Source organism: Gadus morhua, chromosome 14 (assembly GCF_902167405.1).
Source record: "Gadus morhua chromosome 14, gadMor3.0, whole genome shotgun sequence".
Classification (NCBI taxonomy): Eukaryota; Metazoa; Chordata; class Actinopteri; order Gadiformes; family Gadidae; genus Gadus; species Gadus morhua.
In genome coordinates, this window is record NC_044061.1 from 4,091,710 (window position 1) to 4,112,954 (window position 21,245).

A 21,245-nucleotide genomic window follows, 5' to 3' on the forward strand; every position below is an offset into this window, starting at 1 on the left:
AAATAAAGGAAATGACATTGCAATGCCCACTATGCATTGACAACAATGCGATTTAAGCTTCTAGTCCTGTTATGACCATCAGTTTGGCACAAAGCATATGCTACTGCTCTCTGCCAAACATAATAATTAAGCATAATTAAAGCAATTAGCCCCAACCAAAGTCAATGTGACTTTACCGTTGCAATTACGCATGCGTGGAATCAACTCCAATTAAAACCGGAGCAAACCAAACCAAACCCCGCCTGTCTGGCTTTCCAATCACCGCTCTACCCAGACACTTCTCTCTGTGCGAACACTGTTCTCTGTGAACGCACTGAACCACAGCACGACTGGCAGGTGCCTGTCGGGGAACGATGCGGTGTCAACGAAGGGCTTGTTTAAAAGGGAAGGTGAGAGGTGTTTCCATAAATCCTCTTACAGGACTGCAGGCATTATGCTGAGCCTCGTTGGAGACTTTACATGCCGTGCGCCCGAAAACCAGAGTCAGCATCTAACCAATCCCTGCAGCTGCTGCCGCCGCTCGGCTATGAGGTGAGATGCGCCTTTTATGATATGATAATGCATTGATACTAACTATTGCACGTTTTGCACCGCAGGCCGCACTGTTATCATTCTGCAAAAGTATACTTGGACAAATTGATGTTCGCTTGATGGTGTTTCTCATTCAGCGATAACTTCCCGTCTTGTTATCTGCAGGCGCGACTACCACTACCATGGTCTCTGAGCATCCTTGCGTGCGATTTAATGGTTCGATGAGGTCCGCTAACGTTGTGATTTGAATGCAAACTTGTCTTTTTTCGACGTTTAAGCCAAATATTCCCTTGCAACGAAGCCCTCCCTCAGCATACTTGTGTTGACGAAGCCCCATCGTCTGTGATTATGTAGCCATAGCAACAGGTGGGTGCCATCATACCCCTTCACTCCTAATTGTAGGACTATTAGGTGTGGATGTGTGCTGCACTTGCACAAATGAGCTTATTTGTTCAATATTTAGCCTATGATAGTACAACGTTTTCCGTTAAAGGTTAAAATGGGACCCCCCTGTGTAGCATCCTATACATGCTCTCTTTTGAACTCTCCCTTTTTAGGTTCTGAAAGCCCCTTCGATTCTGGCCTCCAAAGATGAAACACACACTGTTTATGTGTCGGCCTGTATCTTCTCCATGCTCTATGCTTTCCTACCAAACCATGGGGGTAGAACCGTCACCGAAAGATAACGCGAACTCTGCCGTTGTTCCCGTTTGGAGTAGAGCGCGAGAGGGCCACTAACATGCATCGGCCTCAACGGAGGCGACTGCAGTGGAGTCGCGTCCTGTTCTTCATCTCAGCTGTGCTGCTATGCTGCCTCTACTCACTGACTCTCAGGGCCAAGCTGTCAGAGCCGCGGTCCTCCTCCTCCTCTTCCTCCTCCGAAGAGGAGGAGCAGGAGGAAGAGGTCCCCGGTCAGAGGCGGCACACACGGGAGGTAACGTCGCCCAACGTCACAGAGACGGCTACCGTCCCACCCGGGCACCTCAGGACTCCGCCTCCGCTGGTGATCACGGTCAACCGGACGGACATCGAACAGTGCATCTACGTGGAGCCGGCGACGCCCGTGCCCCGGCCCACCGAACGGCCGCCGCCCGACGTCACCGTGGCAATGAGTCCCACGCCGTCGCCAGCGCCGCCGACCTCTGACCTGCCGCCGCTCAGGAAGGGCGACTACCCCGAGGACATGTTCTCTGTGGAGCAGAGGCAGCAGGGCTGGGTGGCCCTGCACGTCGTGGGCATGGTGTACATGTTTGTGGCGCTCGCCATCGTGTGCGACGAGTTCTTCGTGCCCACGCTGGAGGTCATCACCGACAAGCTGGAGATCTCCGACGATGTGGCCGGCGCCACCTTCATGGCGGCCGGAGGCTCCGCCCCCGAGCTGTTCACCTCGCTGATCGGCGTGTTCATCTCCCACAGCAACGTGGGCATCGGCACCATCGTGGGCTCGGCCGTGTTCAACATCCTGTTTGTGATCGGCATGTGTGCCATCTTCTCGCGGGAGATGCTGCACCTGACGTGGTGGCCGCTGTTCCGCGACGTGTCCTTCTACATCCTGGACCTGGTGATGCTCATCGCCTTCTTCCTGGACAACGTGATCATGTGGTGGGAGAGCGCCATGCTGGTGATGGGCTACGTCTGCTACGTCATCTTCATGAAGTTCAACAGCCCCATCGAGCGGGCCGTGAAGAGGCAGATCAACAAGCACGTCAACACGGTGAAGGTGTGGACGGCCGAGGAGCCCACCAAGGTGAGCGGGCAGCGGGTGCTCACAGTGTTGTTGAAGGCTGACTTAAGAGGATGGTACTTTATTTAATGTTCAGTGGTGCGGTAAATCGGTCAAGGGTGTGGCGGGGCAAATATCGTGCCTGTTCAATTCAAAATGATAATTTAATTATTCAACTTGTATCCTCCTCCCAGGTCTTCAATATGCTTTCAAGTCACTATGCTTTTATATCCCTTAATCACAGGTACAGTCTCAAAGGGCTTAACAGGCCATATATTTAGGGCACCCCCCCTTACCCTAGCCCGCCAGAGGGCAAGAAAAAAAACTCCCTTAATGAGCAAGGAGGAAATCTTGAGGAGGAACGCAGAGTGGGGGATCCCTCCTTCCAGGGATGATCAGGAGTGCAATGGCTGCCATGACGGACAGCTCATGACAGGTACAACAAAAAATGTTTGTACCTGGAGACAGGAGAGTGAAGGGAGACGCAGACAGTGGTTGAAAAAAAGAACGAGTTGCTGACATGATCTGCGAGTTCGTATTTGAGCCACGTAGCCATCCAGAATCAAAAATATTTAATCAAATCCTAAAAAGCATAATGTGAGTGTCCCACTGTTAAAGGACAATGCATTTGCCCATAAGCAGAGCACTTGTGTATTATGGTATGTATTATATTTGGATTCACAAAGCACTAGACCCCTTTTAGGAACAATCCATAATATATCATCAGCTATTCTCATTACTGTAGAGACGAGAGTATTTTCTGTTGAAACAGTCCGGGAGTGTGTGTGTGTGTGTGTGTGTGTGTGTGTGTGTGTGTGTGTGTGTGTGTGTGTGTGTGTGTGTGTGTGTGTGTGTGTGTGTGTGTGTGTGTGTGTGTGTGTGTGTGTGTGTGTGTGTGTGTTCCTTTGATGCTAGTGAACACAAGGGACCACAGGTGTCACACAGACAACACAATGGAAGGGAGGGACTACACAAAACATAGACGTCCCTTTGTCTGCTCACATCCTCGATACACGTCTACCCCTGTTGCTTATCTCACTTTACTGAGGCCTTGATTATGAAATATGTTTGCCTACCAAACATTACTATGCAGGCAATAATGGAGTGACGTAATGACATGCAAAGCCCTGATTTAGTATTCAGTGAATCCACCACTGCGCTTGTGCAATCATCTTCAAGGACCCCTACATGTAGCATAGGCGCGGTACAATGCTGAGTGCGAGGGAGCGTGGCTATACATCCAGCCAGCGTTGATGAAGAGGCAGCGCTCGGTTGGGGGGCCCCCCTTAGTACCATGATCCGTTCTTCCTCTCTATCTTTGTGCACATGAACCCCACTGTGTGGTCACAGTGAATAGAATCCCTCAGAGTATATAGAATACATTTTGTGTAAGGTGCCAAGTCTTCCAGTTATTAGGTGGAAGACTTTCAGACTTTAAGGTCGTTACCGGAGTATATTTTATCGATTTTAAATTATTGAATTGACTTTCGATCAGCATTGACTACAGATACCTTCAGATAATGCTGAACCACGAGCAGGCTGAAACGTTGCACGGTGCGACTTTGATTTCCTCCAAACTGCACATTTGAATCTGCCTCTGCTCATAGAGACTGTCCAGCCCATGGTGTTGACCTGTTTTCCCCTCAGGACAGTGAACAATCCCCCCCTCCCCCTCCTCCACCTCCACCTCCACCTGGACCTAAAGAAGTCACACCGAAGGCAGAACCCAGCCCGGTCCGAAGCCGCTCCCCCGCGGAACCCCAGGAGGGCAAGGTCCGCTTGAGGGTGAGAGAGAGGAACATTGAAGAATGCTTGATTCTGATTGGCTGGGAGGCAGGTTGCCCGCTGACTTGTTGGTTCCACTTGCTGCTGACTGAGCACAGCGTCATCACATAGTAGGACAATACGCCACAGTGTGGACATTTTTTGAATACTTGATTTGAATTTATTCTCAGTCACACCTAGAAAAATTAGGGGCTTTGTTGAAGGGACACCTCAGCCATTTTTAACCAAGAGAAACTGGGATCAAACCAGCAGCCCCTTAAGTGCCAGTCAATCTACCGATTCAAAGAAAATCTACATTTATTTAAAATATTTGCTCTAGGGTTAGGGTTAGGGTTAGGAATCCATTTGACTGGATTCCCATATCAGTAGCATTCTTTGTGACCTCTGAAGTTCCCCCGTCGACGAAGACAGTTCCCGTTCTGTGTAGGACCTGCACCAAACTGTGTGTTCTCCTGCAGGTTCGACCCGTGCTCCAGCGAGGGGGCAGCTCAGCCTCTCTCCACAACACCTCCCTGAGGTGCACCATCTTCCAGCTCATGATCCACACCCTGGACCCGCTAGGAGAAGGTAGCGACCCCGACCTCATGGGCCTGTCTGGTGCAGAGCTAGCTGTGCACTTTTTGAGTTTACTTTTATGCACGCATGCACGCAAAATGTAAGCGCCGCCGGCCTCGGCGAAAGACTCAAGACTCACTTGTTCAGACTCACCTAGACTCTACACACACACACACACACACACACACACACACACACACACACACACACACACACACACACACACACACACACACACACACACACACACACACACACAGTACGTATTGTAAGTCGCTTTGGATAAAAGCGTCTGCAAAATGTCCTGAATGTAAATGGCACTTCCGGTGGGCTGACTTGATGTGAACCAGCTTCGGTGCACAAGCTGCAGGCCTGCACGGGTGAAAGCGTTGCGTAATCCTCTCTACGTCGTCGGGCCATCGCGTGTTGCGCTGCGCATAAAGTTATAGCGTTGTGACCTTCAGCCCGTCTCCCTCGAACTCCCTGGCCAGGCCTGGGCCTGAGTGGATCCCTAATCAGCTTTCGAATACGAGGCTTATAAAAGCTGGATAAGAGCCAGCCCGCTGCTCGCCCAATCTCTTACCCAGCTAAACAAGACTAGCGTGGGCCTCGGCTGCTAACCGGGGCTCGCCATTGGTCGGACGGTGGAGAACTGCAAGTCATCACGCCCCATGGGTCCAGTTCATGTGGAGACTAGACTTAGTTGCTTTGTCTACCCTCACTTTCATCGGTTCTTCATCCAGGTTTCTGATGAACAACGTGGTATAATGAGGGTTTGTAGGCAAGGACTGATTGCATTAAACAGATATATTAATCAATTAATCTGAACTAATGTTAATGTTTGATTTGAGAGGTTATTTAGCAGAAAACAAGTCTAATTGAGAGATTTTGCAACCTTAAGGGAAATAGTTTGAGAAGGTGTTATTAGTTGTCGTATCCGAATGTGAAAACCACTCTAGGTCTTCACGTTCAGTTCAGCGACACTCTTAATCCCTTTTGGTAGGAATACTGGCATCTCAAACTCTATCATCACTACAGATTCTATCAAACACTCAAACTGCTGGGGTTTTCTTTTTTAGAGACGGCCCTAAGTGCGGGTTTCAAAACCTCGGGGCCCTGCAACGCTAGACAGGGTAAGAGAAGCACCTTGAGTCAGCGTCTCCTTGTCACGCATCGTCCTGCATGCCTCCCCAGCTGTGAATGGAAACCAGCTCAGAGGCCGGTGGCGATGAGGTTGTATGATGTGCTCCTATGTCCCCCTGCTCCCCAGAGACCTCATTTAACGGTGATGTCAGAGCTCAGGGCTCAGGGCAGAGAAAAGGTAAGGCCCAATGTGATAGGCTGTTGGGGGTGGGCGTTCACGGCCATCTTGTACGTTGTTTCTGACAGTGTCTGACAGTGGATTTGTTTGCATGGGTCTGTTGATTCTCTCCATTGGCATGGCTTTGCAGTGCTTCCCCTAAGATCTTATTAACATCCATACTAAATGCCCGGTTGCTCTCCAGACTGAAAAACGCTGCCTGCCTACGTTTCACCGCCTTTCACGCACCTTTGGTGAAGCTATGATAACACTGCATGCACATGTGATCGACAGACAAAATGAATGAGATGCCGCAATTGGTCAGAAGTATAACTCTAAACTTTAGTTTCAGTAACTAAGAACCGGTCTTAATACAGAGGCAGGCACAGTCAACCAGAACAGATTCTCACAGCATTTATTTAATAATCTTTTCTTGCCTGCATGCTAAAGTCGCATGTTTAGCCGTGCCGTGTTGCCCGTTGCATGTCGCATGTTTCCTTGGCCTCAAGGCAGCCTCCTCATCCTCACTGCATGAATCCAGGCATGAGCTCACATGCAGTGCAGTAAAGATACAATGAGTGAGCGACCCTTCTCCTAATTGCAGCCAGGAATAAAGTAAAGCCCCTGAACCCAGCAGTCCAGGGGGCGTTAGAGAGGGAATCAGTGTGCTGTCAGTGCGTGGATGACGGTGAGTTGAATGCAGGGGGGGGGGGGGCGACTTTTCTTTTTTTTTTCTTTCTATTTTAAAGTGGCAATACTTCAAATATTTAAAATCCCATGTAGGGAAGATATTTTACAATATCAACCAATGGCCTGAATGTGTGTCATCCTCATTCTCCTCAGTGTTTTGTCAAGCATGCCCTGCAGCAGGTCGTTAGCAATTCCAGTGGTCAGAGTCTGAGTGGGGGGGGGGGGGGGGGGGGGGGGAGGAGGGACAGATTGCTCTGTGGACGTTGTGCTCGGCAATCAGCTGTGTGTGTGTGTGTGTGTGTGTGTGTGTGTGTGTGTGTGTGTGTGTGTGTGTGTGTGTGTGTGTGTGTGTGTGTGTGTGTGTGTGTGTGTGTGTGTGTGTGTGTGTGTGTGTGTGTGTGTGTGTGTGTGTGTGTGTGTGTTGCGTCACAGTGTGGACTGATGAGGTGCTCCAGGCTCGGGCTGATTGTTGTTCTGTTATGCGGAGCAGATTTGGGGATCAAAGGGAGACTGAAGTGGCTTCTTTACGATCCATAATCAATCGACTCCAGGATTTACATACGTGCGTGTGCGTGATAGTTTTCATGCCAGGCACATCAGGATAATTGAAACTGCTCCAGTATGAAATAGATAACAGTTCTGTCATTTTCATTACAAAAAGTTTTTATTTTCTTATCGATTTAATGCAAACCCGCTTTTATTTTCATACGGTCAACAACAATTTTGGTCTCAGTATTCAGCACAACACATCTTGAAAGAAGGAGAAGGCAATCTTGAGGAAACCTGATGCATTTCCACACACCACTTGCTGTGCTTCTCCACGGTGTGCCCTCATTATCCTGCCTGTTGACACAGATCAGTATTCATACGAGGACACAGTGCACAGTCTGACCTCTCCCCCCTTGCTCTGTGTCCCCGCCTGTAGATGATGAACTGGAGCCGGCCCAGACCAGTGCTCCCAGTGGTCAAGCTGGTGAGCCCTCCACCTCCCAGCAAGCTAAGACGGAGAAGAGGACTGCAGGGGGCGCCGGTGAGCAGGCGAACACAGCCAAGGTACACAGGAAGAAGAGCTTCTGTGGAGTAGGAGCGATACGAACTCGCTATACTCTGAGTAGACTGCCATTACTTTGTGTGTGTTGTATGGATGATCATAGTGCATTGGTTTTGTCTCCTGAGTCTGGACAGGGATAAAACAGCCAATACAGTATAAATATATAAAGAATAACACGGATGCCAAGCCTTTAACTAATAAAGAGCCATAATAAAACCATAATCAGATCCTGTCCAACGACCACAATGAAATGCACACCATGACATAGCATTTATACCATCACAAGTTTGATGTTAAAAGGAAGCCAGAGGAACGTTTTGGACCAAAAACTGATATAAATTACACTTCATAGGATGGATTAATCATTCTTAAAGGCCAAACCACTCGGGCCTCTGAATCTGGCGCAGCTCAAAAACAATAGCAGCAGGTGTCGTATTCAGACTCGCACCAGCGTCGGACCACAGGGAAAACCCCTTTTTGGGTCAGACATGGGTAGCTGATCGGATAACAGAGAATAAATGGGCCACACTAACTCTAACACGACTGTGCATTCTGGACCCTCCACCTCTCTGTTCCTCCCACGGCGTTCTGGGGGCAGGAAACGGTCCCCGAGGCCGGGGAATCCGACGGCTCCGGGGACAGTGACGGAGAGAAGTCCAGCGAGGTCGAGGACAGCAGCGAGGCCAGCGTGGGCGACGCCAACGAGGAAGAGGAGAAGGCGGAGGAGGAGATGGAGGAGCCGTTGTCTCTGGAGTGGCCCGACACCAGACGCAAGCAGGCCACCTACCTGATCCTGCTGCCCATCGTCTTCCCCCTGTGGCTCACCGTGCCCGACGTCCGCAATCCCGTACGTACGCATCCAAGTGTGTTACCGAGGCTGGATCGCTTTGATACTTTGAGTGGGCGGCAGTTGCTGGTTCGATCCCCAGCTCCTCCCAGCTGTGTTCGAGGTGTCCCTGAGCAAGACACTTAAACCCTGACTGCTCCTGACGAGCTGGCGGTCGCCCTGCGTGGTTGACTCCGCCGTCGGTGTGAGAATACGTGAATGAATGGTTGGAAGTTCGGCTTAGCTCAGGAGGTAGAGCAGTTGTCTTGTAACCCAAAGGTTGCTAGTTCGATCCCCAGCTCCTCCGAGCTGAGTGATGTTGTGTCCCTGAGCAAGACACTTAATCCTAACTGCTCCTGACGAGCTGGCTGTCGCCTTGCATTGTTGACTCTGCCGTCGGTGTGTGAATGTGTGTATTAACCGATGTAAGTCGCTTTGGATAAAAGCATCTGCTAAATGCACCAATTGTATTGGAAGTTGCTTCGGATAAAAGCGTCAGCAAAATCCTCTAACTGTAAACGTAAACTGAGTGCTTCCTCCCCTGTGTGCGTCTTCCAGGCATCCAGGAAGTTCTTTGCGGTGACGTTCATGGGCTCCATCTTGTGGATCGGCGTGTTCTCCTACCTGATGGTGTGGTGGGCGCACCAGGTCAGAGGAGATCGTTTGTAGTTCAAGCATTTCCCCCGGTTTGGACTACATCTCCCAAGAGTCTAACAAAGAGTGGCCCGCAGGTGGGGGAGACGGTGGGCATCTCGGAGGAGATCATGGGGCTGACCATACTGGCGGCGGGAACGTCCATCCCGGACCTCATCACCAGCGTGATCGTGGCGCGGAAAGGCCTGGGCGACATGGCCGTGTCAAGCTCCGTGGGCTCCAACATCTTCGACATCACCATAGGGTACAGTATTAGTATTAATGTCATCCGTGAACCCGTGATAAAAAAATAACCTGTTCAACGTAAACGCGTCGTTTACATAAAAATCAGCTTACCAGTGTGTGGTGATTTTACACTTTTTTTGGCTTTATACTTTTGTTGGCTGCACATCACCAACACCGGAGAATCAAAAGGCTGTGCTCAGGGACTTCGTCCTCTTCACCGTTCAATACACCGCTCAGTTCATAGACCACAGGACATAGGACTCAGTACGTATACTGGTTTGGCCCAGCAGTGCTGGAACATGCTCCCTGCCAACGTCAGGACCGCAGAGTCGCTCACCAGCTTCAGCAAGAGACTCAAGAATCGCTTGTTCAGAGTTCACCTGGGCTCTGCATAGCCTCCCCCCCCACCCCCACACTCCTCTTGTGCACTTATTCTATGTTGTACGTCCTTGCACTTAGAAATAGTACTTTCTACATTGTGTAGCATCTTACCCTAGCTATCTTTGTTGCATACAGGGAATAGGTTAACCTAGCGATTGTGAGTACTCGGCACTTGTTTCGATGAACATCCTTACTGTACCGACGGCGATATATTGTTTCTCTTTTTAAGTTAGTCACTTGGGATAAAAGCTTCTGCTAAATGACCAAAATGTAAATGTATGCAAGCACTCGTGGTGTAAGTGACTGTAGTGTACGTGGACCACAGTACCCATAAAGGTAACGCCGTTTGTTGTTGTTCTTTTTCCAGCTTGCCCGTCCCCTGGCTTATGTACTCGCTGTCGCACGGCAACCAGCCCATCCAGGTGCGCTCCAACGGCCTCTTCTGCGCCATCGTGCTGCTCTTCCTCATGCTCCTCTTCGTCATCATCTCCATCGCGGCCTGCCGCTGGAGGATGAGCCGCGGCCTCGGCCTCACCATGTTCGTGCTCTACTTCCTGTTCCTGGTGCTCAGCGTGATGCTCGAGGACCGCATCCTCACCTGCCCCGTGTCCATCTGAGAAGCAAACCGACGCACGCGCGCGCACGTGTACACGTGTCACTTCCCGTCTGGGAGACGATGCAGTGAATATGAACGTACACGGGGCGGCATGTGGCTCGGGAGGTAGAGCGGGGTCGGCTGGTAAACCGGAAGGTTGCTGGTTCGATGCCCGGCTCCTCCTAGCTGTCGAGTTGTCCCTGAGCAAGAAGACGCCTCACCCTAGACTTCTCCGGGCGAGCCGGCTGTCGCCCTGCGTGGTCGACGCCGCCGTCGCTGTGTGAACGTGCGCATGAATGGGTGAATGTCAGGCAGTATTGTAAAGCGCCGTGAGCGGCCACTGGTTAGAAAAGCGCTGTATAAATGCAGTCCACTTACATTCGTCGTCAGCAAACAAGTCGTATGACGGGGTGAAGACCAGGTGAGGATGTCAGCGCGCTGACCTCATGGGTTGAGTCATGAACGTGCGTACAGGTGAGAGGGTATTAGTCAGCAGAACCGGCAGAACATATTGGCTCAAGTTGACATCAGCAGTTTCCCCGGGCAACCAGATTGGGACCGCCGTCGGCTGGTACATGCGGTTGAGTTTGACCTTGTCGCCAACCGCTTAATCCCGTTGACATTAGGGGGGTCCGAGTTGCAAGGGTGACCTCCACAAACATGTTAAAACACCTCAAAAAGACAACGGTGTCGTGGTTCGTGTGTGATTTATTGAATGTTCGATATCCCTTGGGCTGTACTTGTGTAGGACTATCATCCCTGGTTAAAAACATTTAAGATAGAACAACTATATTTTCCGTCTTGGCAACCATTTTTAAAAGTTAGTGTCAGCTTGATGGTTTAAGAATATTGTTTTTATTAACTGAGTGTAGCACTCTCAAAATAATGGCTGAAACTTCAGTTTCAAGCCAAGAATCGTCGTCCTTTTTTAAGCCTGCGGTCCGTGTTCGATAGTGTTCGTCCATGTTTAGTGTGTAAAATGTCCAGCCAAGAACTATGTTCTTTATACATAGTTCTGCAATGTTAACAGTGTCATGATAATGTGGAGGGATTCACTGTGTGTGTGTCAGTCATGGTATATCAATCAGTGTTGAAAAAAAAAGAAAAAGGATTTGTCTAACTCGAGTGTTTTGTTGTGAAACGTTAATTGTGGACACATTTATCAGTGTGACGTGGATGCAAAAAAAAAGACATGTTATTGATTTGGTTTTTCTATTACCGGTATTATCTCCCAATTTCATGCTGCGATTAAATTATTTTTCCAGGGACAAGGTCTTGTTTTCACCTCGTTGTTAGTGATGACAAGAGACTATTACAGTATAAGTTGATTTATTTACAGAGTTATGAACACGACATGGTGAAGAATCGCACCATGTTTATAGGAGCTTTTCTGTTTTTCAATCTTTCACTGTCTAAAGACGATAAAGACTAAACTAGCTCTATACATTGGGACAGGTCCGACCTTCGGGTGAAACTTCTGTACAATTGGTTCCACATATACACCGAATGTGTTGCTGGATGACAAACAACTTTTGCCATCACATCACAGTTGGACAACTCGGAGACCCTGTTCAGATCAGGTCCATTAGCATGGCCAGGATCATGAGACACCTCTGTGGCAAGGAATCCTCACCCAACCAGCTTGGTGCAACAAAGGAAGGACAACATGTCATATCTGTTTTTAAAACGAGATTAACAGTCAAAGCACGTATTCTTTGACAACAGCCAGACCCAAATTAAATACATTTTCCCTTTTATATACCTAGTTTGTACCCAAGACGTGAAAAGTGACCCTTTTTTCCAAATAGCACAAACTTAGAATTCAGGATACACAAACAGCATGAACAAGTTTGTTAGAGCATCAGGGTATAAGCCATGTAGTACTAAAGATTAAAATCAAATCGGTCGTTAAATCTTTTGCCAATGCAGGCTATACCAACTTCAAAGTGATTAATAATCAATTCTGTTAAGTCAACATCAAAAGATGTTTTGCTAGAGTTACAACACTGAAAACTTGGTGATGTGTAAGGAATATTGATTAAAGCAGCATACAAATAATCGGGACCAAAGGAAAACAAAACTTGATATGTAAAAAAAATAAAAAATAATAGTGTTTTGAGTAATTGAGACTTGAGTGAGATGGGCATCACAATTGTTTGTAGTCTTAACAGAGACACACATGTCGATGGACATGTTGCCTTAACATTTTCTGGGTAATATAGGTTTACCTGCCTGACATTAGGTGTCAGTATATTGTTCAAGAACAACTATTTTAACAAATGTGAACACCCACTTATACTATGAAATTGTGTGACTAGATGTTTTTAAAGTAAAACTAGTCCATTGTGGTGGGACTTAAGAAAGTCATTCGGGCACTTCTTGTAGTAAAAAACTGTGAAAGCCATCACATTTTCTTTACATCATCAGACATTGAACCTACAAGTTAACTACATAGGGTTTAAGTGGTAAAAATATGATGTACAAATATTGGTAAGCAAATAGTCTATATTATTATATAGAGACTATTTACACATTTTGTAGTATAATAAAAATGAAGAAAATGTAAATGCATATCTACACAAACATGCAACATCAGCATATATAAAGCTTTTAAAAAATAGATATATTTATACCTAATACATCATATAACATTTTCCAGCTTTGGTCAAAAGAACACAATCAGTTTCCCAGAGTTTCTGCTGGCGTAGTGGTTGGGCTTTACATCTCATTTCAAACCATCCATTTGAACGCAAGGGCAAATATCACGACTGATCGTGTCGCAGATGAGTGGTTAGTGACGGCCAAATGGCAAATATAAAATGGAAGCAAATACAAAGTGGAAGCAAACCAATCAAGTGCCAGCAGAACCATAAGACTGCAATGTTTCACCCGTTTCAGCAAAACCTGTTGCTTTTCCCAGACGTCATAACCTTTCACTCAACGTTCCCCTTTGGTAAAGTGTTTGAGTATATTCTTAAAACAGGGGTCACCAACCTTTTTGAACCTGAGAGCTACTTCATGGGTACTGAGTCATACGAAGGGCACCCAGTTTGATACTCTTCTCAAATAACAAATTTGCTCAGTTTGCCTTTAGTTATATTAATGATACTCATCTATGTGAAGACACTGATCATGTTAATGATTTCTCACAATAATTATCAACAATGACTTAAAAAAGGTGGGAAAGAGTTGTTAAAGAATGAGTTGTGCTATGTATACAACAGGCCTGCGGGCACTGTGTTGGTAACCCCTGCCTCAAAAGGTGCTGTAGGTGAGAGTTGAGAGCTTAGTTTTTGTATCGTTTATTACAAATGCCAGCGCAATCCGTCAGCGTTTAATGAATGAAATACTCTTTGAGAATATATTTTCTGGCTGACGGCACTGCCTTACTCTGTTTGATACAATATTGATTTTAGGACGCTCACGGATCTTTTCTGACCAATCACAGCCTCTCATCCCCGATTGGTTTGGAGAATCAATCTTGGCTGTCAATCACAGGCACACACCCAGCATTGCATTAACACAGCTCCAACACAGGTGCCTGAAGGAAGGGGGCGTATATTTTCCTAATCTGTCCCTCATCTGTCTCTTTGCAACTCTCAAATTCCAACAGCAGCTTTAAACCCCTCCGTTGTGCATCAAGCCATCCATCCATCTCCCTAAACCGAGTTAAGGGCCGGCGGGGGCGTTATCACACACAGGGGGGCCCTCCTGAACGAGAGCCATTTTGTGGTTATAGAATCGATAGCCATTACCATTGATGTCATCTTAAAGTGACTTCATCTACACCATGCGGCAGTCGTACCTCTTTAACAGCTTCTTTGTCTGTCTGAGCGACGGGAGCAGAATCCCTGCCAGCAAGGCACACATCTGAGATCTTGCTATCTGATCGCGATCGTAAAGTGATTAGAAGAATTATAATGTTTGTTTTGCTCAATGCTTAAACTGTGGGGCTGTTTCCATTCGATACAAAAATATAAAATTAGAGTGGACTAGTGATTCAAAACATCGATCAAAAGACTAATCTTATTGTTGTCCTCGTACAGAGAAGCTCATCTTGTGACTCAATTGTCTAGCAGCGACTCCTGCGTGTAGGGCTCTCTTTGTGCAGCAGACTGCAGCAGCACTTCGTTGTACATAATAATCAAATCACGTGTCATTTAAACTTCTTGTATTGAATTGATAAACAAGCTGCACTGTATTCGGTTACGCCGCTGAATATACTAGGTTTGTGTGCCCAGGCCCTCTCTCTGACATCCAGACCATCGCAGTTTTCCAGCAAGGCTGAGATCCCTTCTCTTTTCATCGCAGACAAAAAACATAATATAAACATTACACGACAACCAACGATAATACTGACATTTTTGACGGCTGCAAAAAACAGCGAGTTATTCCACTGGTGACCCCAAAGCAAATCATATAAAAAAAACAAAACAAAAAAAAAACATACATGTGCATAGTATGAGAATACATGATTTAAATAAAGTTTTTGTAAACAACTTTTAAAGGATTAGGATTAAAAAGGTAGTTGTACCGTAGCCGCTGTGGGGGACCGCTATCGACATACGTGTCTAACACTGAAGGCAGATTAAAAACATACCAAGGGGCTTTAAACATTGACCCTATTCCTATCACACTCTCCTATAACAACACAGCACTGTAACAAAGTCCTCCTTGTGTCTGGACAGGCTGTGATTAACGGGCCATCATTTCTGCCAGCTTCGAGAGATACTGAGATGTTTGCGGTTTGCCCTCAGCGAACCAAAGTGTGTAACGAGTCCGAAACCATTTCCCAGCATGCCGTGCTGCTCCGACCCTAAACTAATCTCAGAGGACCCAAGGCCCCGCCCGAAAGCGAGGCGCCTGCCAACACAGACTAACAATAAATAAAGCGTACTTTGTATAAATAGAATTCAAGTTCGGTAAAATATTGCTAACGCTATAAGTATATATTTTTTGGACTATACAATATAAACGTTACATTTTTCGTTTGTTCTAAATCCTACAGGTATGTAGAGTGTATAATACAGTACCGATTCTCTAACACAATAGTTTGAAAGAAAAGACATCAAGCCGTTAACGTCGCGTGTAAAGGGCGCTACATCGCTCCGTCGGACCACTGCCGAGATGAAACACACAAAGCTCCTCTTTTTGGTGTCAGCGGGCGCCATTCGCCTTCCCTCGCCTTCCCGTTGTCGACTCCGATGCGTCGCAGACCGAAACACCGACGCGGGCCGCTGCGTTCACAGTATTCAGACGGTTTGTTCCTGAGCTGGTCTTAAGGGGGGACATGGAAGGTTTCTCTCTTTAAAACACACATCTTTTTCTTTAAAGGTAGGGCTCCCCGAACGTCCGGCGACACTCCATGACCCCCGTGCTGGGGGGCCGGTCACAGTTATGGGTCAGTTTCACCAGGTTGGGGGGGAGGCGGTCGTACGCCATCTTGTATTCCCGATCGAAGGCGTCTGAGGGAGAGGCAGCGAGGGGGGGGGGGGGGGGGGGGGGGGGAGCAGAAGCAGAAATAGCAGAGTGTTATAACAGCAGAGTAGAACAGTGTGACAGAGAGAGTGAGTGAGGCGGCGGGAGACCAAAGCGGAACATACCGATATCAATGTTGTCTTTTCCTAGTGCCACCAGAGAGAGGAACAGGATGTCCCGATATAAACTCCTGGAGCAGGGAGGGGAGGGGAGGAGAGAGGGGGGGGGGGGGGGGGGGGGGGGGAGGGGGGGAGGCAGAAGCAGGTTAGCAGCATGTCACATGACGAAAGGCTGTATCCGTTGTGGTCAGAGCTGGCCTAATTGGATCCGTTCAATGGAGTTTACCTCGTTACCCAAATCAGGTAACGAGGTAATAAACGGCCTGACCCACGAGAATACTTTCTCTGTGCTCTTCGATTCTAAGACAGGGTGAGACACAGTTTCCCTTCGGTCATATTTGCCGCCCAGCATATTAGCCTATCAACATGTCAGCCTAGCAGTGTTGGACCCTAATCTTGGTATCCGACCATTAGGAAGAAAATCATACAAAAGTGCAGTTCTTTTTAAGTCACCTTTTCAACTATGATTAAAATGCTTTCCTGTGTCAAGGAAACCTCTTCTGTCTAGAGCATGGTGAGCCAAATAACGACATCTGACCACGATGTTACCCTCCGTCCTGTGTCAAAGAACCTCTTCTGTCTAGAGCATGGTGAGCCACATAATGACATCTGACCACGATGTCACCCTCCGTCCCTGACGAGGGGGGAACCCCTTCCTCCTGTGAGTTTATCATCTTTTTATCAACTCCCCGACCTCGCCGTTAACTCCCCGACCTCGCCGTTGACTCCCACCTCCTCCCCGGTGCGTCTCTGACCTTTGCCTCGTGACCCCCTGCGTCTGGGCCAGCAGCTGCAGCAGCTTGGCCATGGGCCGGGTGAGGTCGTTCCTCTGGATGCTCCTCACCACCAGCTGCAGCAGCTCCTCGTTGAAGGGGCGCTCCTCGGCCCGCAGTGCCCGGGACAGCGGGTAGCCCACGTCTGCACGCAACACAACACACAGGTGGGGGGGGGGGGTTAGCGGGGAGAGACCTGAGTGTACCTTCTGCTTGGACACGGTGCATGAATAGGAGCTGTGCAAGGGAGGAGGAGGAGGAGGGTCAACAACAAGATGTGTGCGTGGAGCACGACATGATCCCAAAAAAAAGGCACAAGCAGACATTTAAAAACAAACTGTATTTGTCGACCTCAAATACTGTTATGGAAACAGAGGTCGAGATCCAACGTGCTTTAGGGCAGGGGGGCGTCAGACAACAACCACATAGTCCCCCCCCCCCCCCCCCCACCCCCCGTCCCCTGTTTAGGGAGACAGGAAACCACAGCTCGGCCGCTTGGAGCATTACAGCACATCAAACGACACACTGCCAAGCATTAAGAAACACAGCAGTCCTCCAAGCACAAACAGCATGGGGGAGGAGGGGGAGGAGAGGGGGGAGAGGGGAGCAAGAGAGTGTGTGTGTGTGTGTGTGTGTGTGTGTGTGTGTGTGCGCGCGTCTGAGTCTGTGTCTGTGTCTGTGTCTGTGTGTGTGTGTGTGTGTGTGTGTGTGTGTGTGTGTGGTAGGAGGGCCGGGTTGGGCAGGAGGGGGGGGGGGGTATGTGTTTTGGAGAACACATTCCAAACACTACAGAACAGCGGTACGACAAGCCGACCACAGGTCGTATGACAACAGAGTCCGCAGCCAGGAAAGACGAAAGCAAGGAAGAACACTCACTGTCTAAAAATAGAGTACAATTAAGCCCTGGAAGACAGAGAGCAGACGCAGCCTGTTAGCACAGGGGTTTAGGTTCATGACGTTGTTAAGAGGCTGCACTCCCCCCACACACACACCCACCCCAACAGCGTCCTCCAAGAAGCCTTCAGGTGCAGACTGTAGAGTGTCGCAGCCCGCCCTCCACACAACACTCTGTTTAATGGTAGATGTGGCGCTGGTGTACCTTGTTGCTTTTTCATACGCACGCACAAATACACACACACACACCCACTCTCTATGTCTCTCCCTCTGTCGCTCGGACTCGTCGCTCTCTCTCTGTCTCTCTCGCCATGTATCTCTCTTTCTCACCCTATAAAACATCGCTTGTACGCGACCAGAGCAATTTTTGGTGGAGGAGGAAAGACTGTGAATCCGATCACTGATTCAGGGCGTTGGGTCTGTGGGTCTGAAAGCAGCGACTGCTGGATATGATGAGCAGCGCAGATGTGTGTGTTATAACAAAAGGTTGAAATCTGTAGAAACACTCCTCTATTCTGGAACGCAGTCACCCCTGCCACCTCTGATTGGCTAGAAAACATTCAACAGGCATTTAGGTCCAAACCAAAACCCTTTCAACATTAAATATGCAGAGCAGGCTAAAACCAATCAGTCCCCCAGAGAATATATTCTGCTTTTAGTTTTTATTTGACAGATAAATTCGAGGTCTGCAGCCTTCTCTGGATTTATCTTTGAGCATCAAACAGGACACCGTGACACTGTGTGTGTGTTAGTGTGTATTAGTGTCTGTGTGTGTTAGTGTGCGTGTGTGGGTCTTACTGTGTGTGTGTTTGTCTTACTGTGTGTGTATCTTAATGTGTGTGTGTGTGTGTGTGTGTGTGTATCTTACTGTGTGTGTGTGTGTGTGTGTGTGTGTGTGTGTGTGTGTGTGTGTCTGTGTCTGTGTCTGTGTGATTGTGTTTGTGTGTATCTTACTATGTGTGTGGTGTATCTTACTATGTGTGTGGTGTATCTTACTCTCTGTGTGTGTGTGTGTGTGTGTGTGTGTGTGTGTGTGTGTGTGTGTGTGTGTGTGTGTGTGTGTGTGTGTGTGTGTGTGTGTGTGTGTGTGTGTGTGTGTGTGTGTGTGTGTCTTACTGTGTGTGTTCCAGAGGATGTAGAAGGGCTGGACAGGGTCCTGGTGGAGCTTCAGGTTGTCCCACAGGATCTGGATCAGAACATGCTTACTGTCCTCAGACATCCAATGACGAGGGATCTGGAGGGAGGGAGACATAGGGAGAGAGAGAGACAGAGACAGAGACAGAGTGACGAGAGAGAGACGAGAGACCAGAGTCAGAGTCAGAGTCAGAATGTGTGTGTGTGTGTGTGTGTGTGTGTGTGTGTGTGTGTGTGTGTGTGTGTGTGTGTGTGTGTGTGTGTGTGTGTGTGTGTGTGTGTGTGTGTGTATCCCCTATGATTGTCTGTGCGGGTATACGAACGCGTGCCACAAAGAAAGGGGCGAGCACAACCCAGTGTCTTCCATATCCACACGTGTGTGTGTGTGTGTGTGTGTGTGTGTGTGTGTGTGTGTGTGTGTGCGTGCGTGCGTGCGTGTACCAGAACAGCCCATCCACATTAACCCCCCCCCCCCCTGCGTAAGGGCCTCTCTCCTCACCTGCGCGTCCCTGTTGCAGTGCTCCGACGTCAGGCACAGGCCCGGCAGGTTGCTAGGCAGGTCCAGCCGTCTGAAGTACCACAGCAGGTTCCAGTAGATGATGGGGTGCTGGTCCACCAGCTCGGCCGCCGCCACCACCCCCTCGCCCTCGTTCTCCAGCAGGCTCTCCAGCTCCTTCCACAGCACCAGCGGGCTGAGGTAGGGCACCGTCACCGGCTCGGGGTGGTGCAGGCGCCACTCCGTGCTCAGGGGGTCCTGGGAGAACGACGCAGGGGGGGGGATTAGAACGCTGGTGACCGGAAGGTCGCTGGTTCGATCCCCCGGAGTGCGGAGGTGTCCCTGAGCGAGACGCCTCACCCTGACTGCTCCTGACGAGCTGGCTGTCCCCTTGCCTGGTTGTCACCGCCGTCGGTGTGTGAGCGTGTGCGTGAATGGGTGAATGTTAGGCAATGTTGTAAAGTGCTTTGAGTGGCCACTGGGTAGAAAAGCGCAGTATAAATGCAGTCCATTTACTATTGGTTACTGGACCACGACGGCGGCTTGGAATGTCCTTTTTTAGAACTACATTTTTTAATCGTAACTTTGCGAATTACAGATCCCAGGAACCTCCTCTAAAAGCCCTGAAGCGGCGTCACAGCGGTTGCTAGTTCGATCCCCAGCTTCTAATAGCTGAGTGTTGATGTGTCCCTGAGCAAGACCCTTAACACGAGCTAGCTGTCGCCTTGCATGGTTGACTCTGCTGTCGGTGTGTCAATGAGTGTATTAACCGATGTAAGTCGCTTTGGATAAAAGCGTCTGCTAAATGCCCTAATTATAATTGTAGGTAAAACTGTTTTTGAAGAAACTGATGAAAACTACCCTTGACACATTCCCAAAAGCTTGACAGCATCACCGAGGTTGAAATTGTGTTTTTTAATGTGAGGCACTGAACATTTTTCCTCTGTAAAGATGACCAACGTGGCTGTTTGCCGTCATTGTTCTGCCTGCTTCTTAAACCGTCTGAACCGTCCCCACCGTGGCCTTGTTGAGGCGGCTGGGCAGGCTCCCCGAGGTGGGCATGCCGTGGTTCAGCCGGGCGGGGGCCTCCTCCATGGGGCCCAAGGCGCTGACGCTGCGGGCCATGGCGGCCCCTGGGGTCAGGGGGTCGGGCCGGGCCTCCGAGGGGATGTCCACGCTCTGGGCCTGGGGGGCCCGGGTGCTGCGAGAGCGGGGAAGGGCAGGGTCAGAGGTCATCGCTTTATTGAAGCCTTTGATTCATTTAATGGATATACAATATATAGGGGGGGGAGGGAGAGAGGGAGGGGAGAGGGAGAGGGAGAGAGGGGAGAGGGAGGGAGAGGGAGAGGGAGAGGGAGAGGGAGAGAGAGAGAGAGAGAGAGAAGGCCTTCGTCATATCTAATATTTCTATTGAAGCCATTCTTTAATTTAATAAATTTAGCATTTTTATTAAACACTTTTCCTCTACTTTTGACTTTTAAACTGCTGTAGCGAGTGTATTTCCCTAGTTCGGTATTACTAAAATGTAGGTTATTTTATCTTATACTCCTTAAAACTAAGAATGGACCAATAGCATGTGCACGTGAACAGCATCCTGGAGCTGTTCAATAGCGACACAAAAAGATCCGATACCACGAACCCGCTGGAACAAAGGGGCTTATGATAATGGACTCGTACGTCATCGGGTTGTAATGAGCCTAATGCACTGGTCCACACTCCCTCAATAAGATAAATGGCTTGGCAGCCAATACAGGAGGGAGTCTGGGCCGGCATAGGGTTGTGCAGCGCATGGATTGATCTGCTCTCCCTGCAGGAGGTCATCCGTCAACATGCATGGCTAACGATGAAAGCCTCTTAGGAAGACCTTGTCATCCCCAGGGCCGAGGCCCACTCTCACCGCCAAGACGTGGCCCGAACTCGTGATGGAGACACACACACACACACACACACACACACACACACACACACACACACACACACACACACACACACACACACACACACACACACACACACACACACACACACACACACA

At 48.9% G+C, this 21,245-nt stretch overlaps 2 protein-coding genes across 7 annotated transcripts in view; one reads left to right on the forward strand and one right to left on the reverse strand.

Annotated features, from left to right (window-relative positions):
- Positions 1 to 234: 234 nt before the first annotated feature.
- LOC115559086 (sodium/potassium/calcium exchanger 1) lies at positions 235 to 12,405 on the forward strand. 2 transcript variants are annotated; one of them, XM_030377751.1, is made up of 9 exons: positions 235 to 531; positions 1,089 to 2,278; positions 3,902 to 4,039; positions 4,498 to 4,606; positions 7,510 to 7,637; positions 8,234 to 8,482; positions 9,020 to 9,109; positions 9,193 to 9,359; positions 10,089 to 12,405. In XM_030377751.1, the coding sequence occupies exons 2-9, from the start codon at positions 1,271 to 1,273 to the stop codon at positions 10,336 to 10,338; spliced, it is 2,139 nt and encodes a 712-aa protein (XP_030233611.1). In that variant the 5' UTR covers positions 235 to 531; positions 1,089 to 1,270; the 3' UTR covers positions 10,339 to 12,405. The 2 variants fall into 2 exon arrangements, with proteins under 2 accessions (XP_030233611.1, XP_030233612.1); XM_030377752.1 differs by lacking the exon at positions 235 to 531 and adding an exon at positions 786 to 897.
- LOC115559085 (C-myc promoter-binding protein) overlaps positions 11,629 to 21,245 on the reverse strand; it is a 59,393-nt gene continuing 49,776 nt past the window's right edge. For all 5 annotated transcript variants that reach the window (XM_030377747.1, XM_030377750.1, XM_030377748.1 and 2 more), the window contains 6 exons: positions 20,228 to 20,411; positions 19,214 to 19,468; positions 18,697 to 18,814; positions 16,669 to 16,831; positions 15,920 to 15,984; positions 11,629 to 15,781 (listed from right to left, as the gene is read on the reverse strand). In XM_030377747.1, coding sequence (XP_030233607.1) covers positions 15,645 to 15,781; positions 15,920 to 15,984; positions 16,669 to 16,831; positions 18,697 to 18,814; positions 19,214 to 19,468; positions 20,228 to 20,411 — 922 coding nt within the window. In that variant the 3' untranslated portion in view covers positions 11,629 to 15,644. The remainder of the gene's footprint in view (positions 15,782 to 15,919; positions 15,985 to 16,668; positions 16,832 to 18,696; positions 18,815 to 19,213; positions 19,469 to 20,227; positions 20,412 to 21,245) is intronic.

What these genes read in the sequence shown, in the direction of transcription:
- LOC115559086 (XM_030377751.1), top strand. Translation starts at nt 1,271, where the DNA reads ATGCATCGGCCTCAACGGAGGCGACTGCAGTGGAGTCGCGTCCTGTTC. An exon ending in CGGCCGAGGAGCCCACCAAG is followed by an intron (nt 2,279 to 3,901) that starts GTGAGCGGGCAG and finishes TTTTCCCCTCAG; the next exon opens with GACAGTGAACAATCCCCCCC. An exon ending in TGGTGTGGTGGGCGCACCAG is followed by an intron (nt 9,110 to 9,192) that starts GTCAGAGGAGAT and finishes AGTGGCCCGCAG; the next exon opens with GTGGGGGAGACGGTGGGCAT.